Raw genomic sequence first — 10,234 nt, 5'->3', positions numbered from 1 at the left:
GTCCATGGCCTTATTGAGGGGAATTTCCGGTGGACTGGGGACATGAAAGGCTCGATGTGGCAATGGCGAGAGGTGTGTGTCCTGGCGGACGTGGGCGCTTGCCTTAAGAAGGATGCGGCCGCCATCATTGTCTACCCTAGACTCCAAGCAGCATTGACGGCGGTGTGGAAGGCCAGCGAGTGCGCAGACATTACTATGCAGCCTAGAATGGAAGCAGGAGGGCACACGCTCGGTCCATGTGCATCCGCGCAAAGACATTTTCAACTTAAATTTAGCCTATAAATAGATCGCTTGGATGGTAGCATTCATTAGGTATCTCTATCACGTCAAGTATCAGGTAGTAGTTGTGTGTCAAGGGAATGGCATTATTATTGGAACTAAGACGTGGATTTCGTCAACTGAGATTCATCCGGCTCCATATTTTCTCAATAATCTATTTTAAATGTCTGACATACATTAGATAAGCAAAAAATGTAAAGGTGTTCATAAACTGCGCATTTCTGCTAAAAAGGGCGATAACATCCTTTACGAAAAAGAGAATTACAACCAAGCCACTCGTGTGTTGATTCCCTGACTACTCGTCATGATCGCCACCCACCGGAGGAAGAGAAAGTCATGACTTTCAATTAACTAGAAATAATATAAATAGTAACCGAGATTACACCGGTAGCAAACGGTTTAGACGATAAAAAAGAAGGGAAAAAAGGAGGAACGATACGGGTCTACAGTAGTCGGGTGCCATCTACAGTAAATTGAGAGGAGGTGAACAGTGCCCAGAAATTTTTGATTTCAGCAAAAGGGTGTAACCTTTATATAGATAGATGATAATATGTTAATTACACATGAAATAAAAAGTACTAATGTGGACTATTTAAACTTGCCATTTAACTGTACAGTGTTTATTCCTTATTCACTTTTCATCTTGGATTAATAATATCTCAGTGGTTATCCTTTTTTTTTAAAGAATGCGGTGGCGAAGCCCCTACATCGATTTTTAAAAATATTATATTAAGAATCCAAATATATGTTCCTATGGACTTGAATCTAGGTGGTTGGGTTATAGATCCACTATGCTAACCAAGTGAAAAGCGTAAAAAGTAAAAAGACTTACCGGTCAGTACTTTCCCAAGCTCACTTAAAAACCCCTCTATTTCTTTTAAACAGGATGGAGCTATATTTCTGCTTGTTCCAAGAAACAATGTGACAGTCTGATTTCCCATGCACTTTCTTTTAACTTAGGCCTACACACCCTATTATGTACACTTGTTACAAATGAATAACGTACACCTAGTGACCTAGAGATACAAGAATGTACAGGAAAAATGGATTACAATGTTCTCTTCAAGAGTCAGGAGTCAGACATGCGATTTGATCTAATTAAAAGTAAAGCCGACCCATTGACACCCCGAAGAATCATCAACCTTGAATCAATGTAGGTACCGCAAACAATCTTTGACAAGTCGAACATTTCTGGCGGGGTCTGAGTACGGACCTCTTGCAGCACTTTCCGTGCAGAATTGACATTCAAAGTGGACCCGCAACTCATTGACACGTCGACTTCGTCATCGTCGACATTAATACTTGCTGCAGGGAGGCTAGCTGGCAGCTGCTTGATATTTGAAGCTTTTCCCCATTTACCACGAAGATAGCTAGAAGATGTAATCCTCCTCCCTTCAATATCATCTGCATTGGTATAAATGCTCCCATGAGTTATCCTTGCTGATGTGGTAAGCGACAAAATTCCTTCGGTGCCAGATTTGTCATGAGGCCAGTCAGATTCTGGCATAATTTTGAAACCAATTTCTGATGTCAGGGATAAAACAGGATCAACAGACTCTGGAGTTTCAGCAAATGTGAGGAACGCATCAGTGATCAGGACTCTGGGGGTAGCCTGGCGAAGTGTTAGACCGATGTGCCTTCCAGTACAGTATAAGAGGCACCAACGACCAGGTAGGAGAGAAAGCCAATTCTAAGTAAACAAAAGCAAAAAAAGAAATACATATAAGTAATCATGTCAAGAAGAGAACACATGAATTGAAAAAAGAGACAAAAATAAAATGGAAATACATTGATAACAAGAACCATCTATCCTGCAAAATAAAATAGGGAATTAAAATGATCTCTCTTGAATTTACTATGGACACACGGCAGAATATAACAAATAGATCAAGTGAACTCATCACATGTAAACCCTACAATCATTGTGATCAAGAAACTATAACGGCTTATCTAAAAAAAAACTAAGCTCAGGCAGTCAATTAGTTCAGAACAAAGTTCACCTCACACGGTATTTATAATTAACATTTATCAGAACTTGGAGCAGGAACACAACAGTTACCTCTGTTCTTGGATTAGGGTTCAGCACCTCCATCAACTCAATGAAATATGCTAACCGTCTACGCTGTAAACATGGTAAATGAAGCTTTATAAGTTAACTGGGCTTCCGTCACAGTTCTTCATATAAGTTACGAATGATAGCTTCCACTGTAAGTGTGTAAGTGTCAGGTTCACTTTGGATCGAAGCTCAAGCCTCTTGTGAACATTTTGGCTGGAGATTCAGCTTGAGTCATACAGTTTGTCAGAAAAATAATACCTGATGATGTCCATAAATGTAATCTTCAGCCAGGCGGACAGCAGTAGATCCCAAGCCCCAACGGACAACATTCACAGTTGGACTTATACGCCATTTAGGTCCACAAAGGAACGGGTGTCGGAGTGCATCGATGCAACTGCAGATTAAGTTAATATAAGAAAGTAAGAATTTCGAATTATCTAATGCCAGTATCAAACCTGTTCCAAATTTGCAAATTTAGCTTGTAGGATTACTAACAGTAGGATTAATCTTACCTTATCCTTTTGTCAGATTTTGTTGCTAGTAGTAAGGCCAAAAGATTCCAACCAGCACCCCAGTTCCTATCTAGCATCTAAGAACAACAACAGAAAATCACGATAACATCAGATAGCTTCAAGAAATAATATGTCGCGGTAATATACTGTAGATATAAATCCTTACCTGCAGGCCAATATTCCCAGATGGGGAATTTTGGGTTAGAATTGGTACAAGGAACTCACGCAGACATGATGGATCATTTCCCTGCAATATAGGTTACTGATCATGGAGTCATAGTTTTCTTAGTTCCACTATAAACATTTAAAAAAACTTAAAAAGTTGAAGTCACCTGCATGAATATGTGGTGTTAAATCTCAAACAGACCTAAACGGCTGTAACATTGCAAGTCAAAAGGACATCTATGATCTTACAATAAAGCAAAGCTCTAAAATCCCCAATATTACTGAAACATTATGAAGAGCATGTTGGCATGCCCAACCGCCAGAAGGGGATCAGGCAGTAGCTGCTAAGTTTGTATATTTGGTAGAAGATTTATGGATCATTGTCCCTCTTATGACTGTAATTATGTGGTTGTTGCAGCCTTTCTTCTTAACAGAAATTATGTGCAGTCAATGTGTATTCATCAGATATATCTTACTTTCTCTATCCATAAAAGGATGTCTCAACTTTGTCTAGATACAGCGTATCTAGACGTGTTTTAGAGTGTACATACACGAAAATTTAGACAAAGTTGAGACATCCTTTTATGGACAGAAAGAGTTATTATTAGCTTAGGATGGTATTTCTAAAAAAAATACTTATTTCCAGGCAGATTTTACCAAAAATATTCTCAACATTCAGGGCTTAGATGCAAAGCGATTATACTGTAATAGGCATACAATGCCATTGCGAGAACAAGGATGGAATCATGGAATGACAAGCCGCACAAAGGAATAAGTCAAGGGGAATGCACACAAAAAATACCTTATTCAAGAAGGACTTGAATTTTAGAAATGTTGATGAATCCATGAGCTCTCTGAGAACCATCTTTGCCATGATGAAGCCAACGCATCTAGGGAAAAAAATAGATTAATATTTCAATTAATAGTGTGCATGCAGTTAACTACTCCTACTGTTAACTGCAAACAGAAGCTACCAAACCTACCTCATGTCAAATGCTATCATCATTTTTCTTCTTTCATTGTTACTTGCCACTGTACTGTTGCTAGGATCACTGTCATGAAAATCAACAGCATTCCCAAGAATACCAACCTAAAAAAGATGAAGAAAACACGATATTGGTAACCATGATAACTTTAGATGGAATGACAGCTACAGAACTTTGGGACAAAAAGAACGCGCAAACTTCACAGGGTTTACTCAAATGTTACCTTCATGGTTTGGTTCAATTCAAATATACATTTTAGATTAATAGGGGGATCACTCCCCGATTCCATTTCATAAGTGAAACCTGTGATCAGGTTATAGATTCAAATATTTCCAGGCTTAACACGACAAGTACGCATATGGCAAGTGATACAAGTGCACATCTGGACACCGGCATTCTTAAAGAAGGCTGTTCGAATGTCATACTCAGCAATATACACAAGGAGGCACACCTCACCCAAAATACATTTAAGAGACAGCAGCTAATTGTTCATAGCAATAATGCAAATGTTACACTAACATTTCAGATTCAAAAGTTAACTAATAAATAGATTGCTTGATGAAAGAAGTAATATATTTTCTCAATTTTCCATAAACCAAGCCATAGTAATATTTTCTTGTATGATGATGAACTGAAATATCTTTTTCTAAGTTGACTATTTGCTCACTGATAGTGTGAAAGTAAGTCTAACAACACAAATGACTGTAAAACTGAGGAAATTCATCATGATAAGCACACAAGACTGCTGACATACAAAGATCCTAAGTGTGACGTTACAACAACACTGATATTGCAGTTGGGAGTGGAGGCAGAATGTCTTATTCACCTCCTTTCCAATAACCATGTCCATCATTTACTTTTCTAATTAAACATTGGATTTGCCTAGTAGGATATTCTTCAGAAGCAACATCCTTAGCTTGCATAGATATTCACCTTACTTGTTCAGAATGTAGTAAAGAGAAAAATCTGTGCATTAGCATTTATTCTTCAGACGCAACATTCTTGTTCTGTACTTATCAGTAGTTAAGACTACATAAAGAGTAAAGAGAAATATGTGCAGTAGCGTTTAAGAGATTGCTTTCATATGCATGATTCAGATATACAGCTTAGGATAACATAATGGTTTTTCATACGGAAAGGGAATAACATAATTCAGAATTGGAATGTTATAGAGTAGTAAAGTTTCGCTTATCTCAACAAATCAGTAAAGTTGGGCTGTATTACATGAAATGGGCCAAATGGCATTGATTAATCAGTGTCCTCCGTAATCTAAGCATGATTGCAAGGAGAGAATAAAAGGAAATGATGCTTACTTTGACATGCTTGTCTACTGGGCTTACATGAACATTCTCCAGTCTAAGCTCAGTATGTGCCATTCCATGGCTATGCAGGTAATTTACCTGCATAGAATAAATATGTATTTTCAATCCAGATAGAACAGTGAATGAGTACATACACAAATCTATAATATTTGAAGCTTACACCAATGAGAAGGTCTCTCATCAATATCCTGATTAAACGTAGCTGCCGAGTTACAGCAGGTCCACCAATTGAATCATCTCCTACCCTCCTTACTTGTTCTTCATCCAATGCTAATGTTGCCTCTAAGGTTGGAAGCCAGTCTGAGAGTTGCAACCAGTGACGCAAGGAGTAACTTCCATGGTACTGCATTAAAATAATTTGAGCCGACATAATGAGTATACCATACCAGCGCACCGCTCAATCTAGCAAGAACAAGCTGCATCTAGAAACACCCTAAACGGTAAACCCAGGCAGGCCCTGGTAGCTGGTATGAAAATAACTGACAATTCTAATGCAACTAGGCCCAGAACATGTCTTAAGAAGACAAGATAAGGTCGATGAAGTAAAGCAAAGGCTCTAACCCCGTGCACCAAGACGAGTGGAGCATCAACCTCCTCCATGGCCTTGCTTGGAGTGACGTAGCCATGGACCTGCATCGCGTAAGAGTGGTACATCATCTGGCGACGCGCCAGCTTCTTGAGCACCTGCGATAACACAGCCCACTCGATCGAGCTCAGAACATTCTACACGCGTTACAACGTACTAAGTAAGCAACAGACAAAAGAATCACCTCTAGCGCTCGCCGGCCCCTGCGCTTCGCCTGCGAGCTAGTGAGCTGCCGCAACACCACCGTCGACCCGTACAGCTCACTGAATGCAAAAAAACAGAGGGGGAAAAGGCAAGTGATTATCGGTCCAACTAATTCGTACTATCCAGTGTGTTCCACGCCGCTGACCTGCTCGGATCGCGCACGGTGGCCTCGAAGATCGTCTCATCCGACTGCGGCAGGGGAGAAGCACGACAAAATTAGCCTGACGGTGACGGAGAGCGAATCACTGGGGTTCTCTTCCGGTAAACACTAACTTAACTAACCCGTCCGTGGAGCCCGACGCTGACGCGGTCGGCGATGGTGAAGTCGGCCATGTCGAACCTGACCACTGGGCACGGCCCCCCCTCGTTCGCTTTCGCAGGCGCGGGCGCCGGCGCGGACGCCGACGAGCTCGCCTCCAGCCGGAACCGGCGGCGGCGGCGCGGCTGCGCGGGGGCGCGGCATGACGGGCGGGGCCCCAGGCCAATCGGGGTGGGGCACGCGGCGGCGGCGGCGGCCGCGAGAGGCATAGGCGTGGGAGCTGCCGGTGATTCAGTTGGAGTGGGGAAGTCGTTGCGGCGGAGAGAGGAGTGACGGAGAGAGGCGCGGGCGGGTTAAAGAGTTAAGAAGAGGAGGAGGCGCGAGGCGGTTGCGTGCGGGGAAGCGGCGGAGACGTAGAGCCATGAGCTCGGCGCGCGCTCGCCTCAGCCCGCGCCGCGCCAGCGACCGTGCGGGAGCGCCGGGCGTGCGATCTTTTTGGGCCGCGGTGCACCAGCTCGGCCGTGCGCCGGCCGGCGTTGTCTGTTTCTGCCACTTGCCCAGGGAGACTGAGACATCCGGTTCGTGTCTACTAACTCCCCCTCGTTTTACGAGATTTTTGTTTGACTAAAAATTACTTTAAATAGATAAAGATTATTTGTATGAAATTAATTTATTAAAAAATGTTTTTCAATACGAATCCAACGATACTACATACATATAATATAATCAAGATTTTGTTGCTCAACTTTTATGGTCAAAGTTCGTCTTGAAATACACGTGTGCCTTATTCCTTGAAACGGAGGGAGTACTGAAGTACTATTCAGTACTCCCTCCGTCCGCGAATACTTTTCCAAAATCTTTACTATTAGAGCATTTCCAGCCGCTGGGCTCCCCAGGCCGAAATCCGGTACTATTTAGCGTCTGATGGATGTATTTTTTGGCCTGGGAAGGCCCATTTTCCCATCGACGAGCCCATGGTCGCATGCTAACGCTCACCCACCGCGTGCATAGCGACGGTGCAGTCGCCGGGAAGGGGAACCGTCGGAGTGGCCTCGACGCATTGAACCGCCGTAATGGTCTGCGAAGTGGTCTGAGGAGCCCAAACGCCTCGTCGGGAACGGGCTAAGTGGCCTCGACGCGAGAACCGCCCCCATAATGGAGCACGAACTTCGCGGAAGAGCAACCGCCGCTCTCTTCGTCGGTAGACCTATATATACGGTTTCCGACGGCCGACGCCATTCATCTCTTCTCTCCTCACCATCCTCTATCACCATGAGCGATCTCTCTTGGCCATCGGACACCGACAGCGAGAGGAAATCGCATGGATGGCGCCATTGGTGGGACCGAGCTGCATCGTCCAGCAGCGACGATTCGTCGCCGCCGTCCAGCGAGGAGGAATGGGATGACGACGAAGAGGAGGATGAAGAGGCCGAGGAGCAGGCCGAGGAAGAGGCTCAGGAGGAGGAGGAGGAGGAAGAGGCTGAGGACGCGGCGGCCCGGGCGAAGGCGAAGGCGAAGGCGCAGCCAGCGAGCGACGAGGAGGACTCAACTTCCTCCGCCACGTCGAAGGACACCGGCTCTTCGGAGGAGGTGTCGAGCCGGAAGCGTCGCCGCCAGGCCGATGAGGCGAGGCCATCTAGGAAGAAGAAGAAGTAGCTTAAGTTTGTTTTAAAGTTTTTGTATGTAATTTTTATGTTTATTCGAAGGTTTATATGCAATTTATCTATGTTGCACTACTTAGTTTGTTCAAAGCTTTCATTCGACGAGGGTATTCCCGTAGAATTTCCCCCCAAATGCACGCGTGTCGTATATCGGGAAGACGAGGGTATTGCCGTAGAAACCAGGCCTGTGTCACCGACAGGTCGGGGCCACCAGACGGTTCCCGTGATTTTCTCTCGTCCGGAGTCCCCGAGCGCTCCCCGGGGACCCGGGGATAGCCTGGGTTCGCCGGACGGATGAAAGGCCTAATCCGGAGGAAAACGAGGAGACGGCGGGGGCGCGACTGGGCCGTTTTCGTCCATCCGGATAAAAAAAAAGGCGTCCTGTGGGCCTTCCCGGGGAGACGGCTGGAGATGCTCTTATATTGCAGTTGGGGATGGTGTACACTTTAACATCAAATATTGGAGCAATCCTAACAGTTGATCACTCTCAAAAACTCCCATCAAATTTCGTTCCTCGCACGTCATCATGAAAAAATGTTTCCATGCCGCTTAGAAGAAATAGAAATGTATTTATTGCGTATCAATTCTTTCTATGTCAATGCACGAAGAAAAAATTAGGACCTAATTCTGTTTCCTTGTTATTAACCCATGTATCTCCTAAGGAAAAAAATAGAACAATGCAATAATTTTCTTTCTATTAATCGGGGCTTATTTGAAGGGAAACAAAGGGCCAGAGTTATACTACTCCCTTTTACTAGAAGCGAGAAATTAATAGCTGAAAAACTATTGCAAGGACCAAGGAACGATATCTTAGATGCACGTACGTAAATCATAGACTCGAAATCAAGAGTAGTGCTGAAAATCGCGGGGCATCTTTGCCCCGCAACCTTTGTAGCTTCGCTCTGACCGCATGCAGCAGTGCGGTCCAAAGTTTTCAAGTCCCCTGCCGCCCACCACTCCCCGCACCTCCGCCCACCGTCCTCTTGCCTAGAGGTCATTCACGCCTCCAAGCGGCCGCAACACTATGGCAACTGGCAAGAGGACGGAGTGGCCACAGCTTTGGGGTGATTCGAAGCCATCATGCGCCAAACCAGAGCGCGTCCACGATGTAGTGGCTAGCGGTGGCATGAGGGCGGCGGAGCGCAGATGTGGTAGGAAGCGGTGTACAAGGGTTGCAGTGCTGGGATTATGTGACGGCGAGGGCCGGATGAGGCTAGCAGGATGTCGGCCTTGGATTCAGGCCGAAAAAATACTGGTTTTGCTTCATTGATGTAAAAATGGTTCGCCTAAAAACAAAAAAAGAAAAAAATTGTTGGAAATGGACCTCGCTAGAGACCTTGTTGGAGATGTGATATTGTAGCATAACTGACCTTCTTGAGAGCTCGTCTAACACCTCACCGGATACCTCGTAGCACAAACTAAAGTAGCAAAACAGCATAACTATAATAGCAAAAAATTATATTGTTGGAACATAGTTGCAGCATCAACAATGACCTCTCGCAGCCCCGCTGTTGACGAAGATCGTCGCAGGAACTCATACGTGACATTTGCAGGAGCATAGCCATTCCTTTGTAGTTGCACCGCCAACCATTCGCAACACCTCCCCTCTTCCTTTGTAGCTCCGTTGCTGTCGCCCATCGCTCGCAACACGTCAACCTTTTCTTTGCAGCTCCATTCCCGATCGCATGTAGCAGGTTGGTGTTATCACCAGAATTTGACCGAGTCAGAGGTGGGCCGCGATCAAGATGGACTTGAAGATATATACATGGAAGAAATACGTGAATCGGCCTTGTGCAACGTTTGGGCTAATTTGCCCTTGTATCATGTAACATATTAGATTACGTGTCGGTTAGGAGTTGGAGTTTTACCCGTGCACGGTTAGGTGCACGCCTGAGTTAGAAAGTCTCTTGGACTATAAATATGTATCTAGGGTTTATGGAATAAACAACAACCAACGTTCAACACAAACAAATCTCGGCGCATCGCCAACTCCTTCGTCTCGAGGGTTTCTCCGGTAAGCACCATGCTGCCTAGATCGCATCTTGCGATCTAGGCAGCCAAGCCTGCCCACGTTGTTCATGCGTTGCTCGTGCTTGAAGCCTTTTTGATGGCGAGCAACGTAGTTATCTTAGATGTGTTAGGGTTAGCATTGTTCTTCGTATCATATGCCGTCGTAGTGCAACCCTTATACATCTAGCCGCCCT

At 44.7% G+C, this 10,234-nt stretch overlaps 1 protein-coding gene across 1 annotated transcript; it reads right to left on the bottom strand.

The window, feature by feature from the left end:
* Nucleotides 1–1,131: 1,131 nt before the first annotated feature.
* On the bottom strand, nucleotides 1,132–6,162 carry LOC124681715 (probable plastid-lipid-associated protein 14, chloroplastic; the record flags this gene model as incomplete). The annotated part of the gene is given in 11 exon segments (XM_047216550.1): nucleotides 1,132–1,969; nucleotides 2,339–2,401; nucleotides 2,594–2,729; nucleotides 2,848–2,924; nucleotides 3,014–3,094; nucleotides 3,815–3,902; nucleotides 3,996–4,102; nucleotides 5,312–5,398; nucleotides 5,481–5,663; nucleotides 5,882–6,004; nucleotides 6,091–6,162. Coding segments are annotated over 11 exon segments (1,638 nt in total), but the record flags the coding sequence as incomplete, so codon positions are not given.
* Between the last annotated feature and the right edge of the window lie 4,072 nt (nucleotides 6,163–10,234).

Source organism: Lolium rigidum, unplaced genomic scaffold, assembly GCF_022539505.1.
Source record: "Lolium rigidum isolate FL_2022 unplaced genomic scaffold, APGP_CSIRO_Lrig_0.1 contig_53048_1, whole genome shotgun sequence".
Classification (NCBI taxonomy): domain Eukaryota; kingdom Viridiplantae; phylum Streptophyta; class Magnoliopsida; order Poales; family Poaceae; genus Lolium; species Lolium rigidum.
The sequence above is the reverse complement of the archived record's forward strand: the minus strand, read 5'-3'. Positions and strand labels throughout refer to the sequence as shown.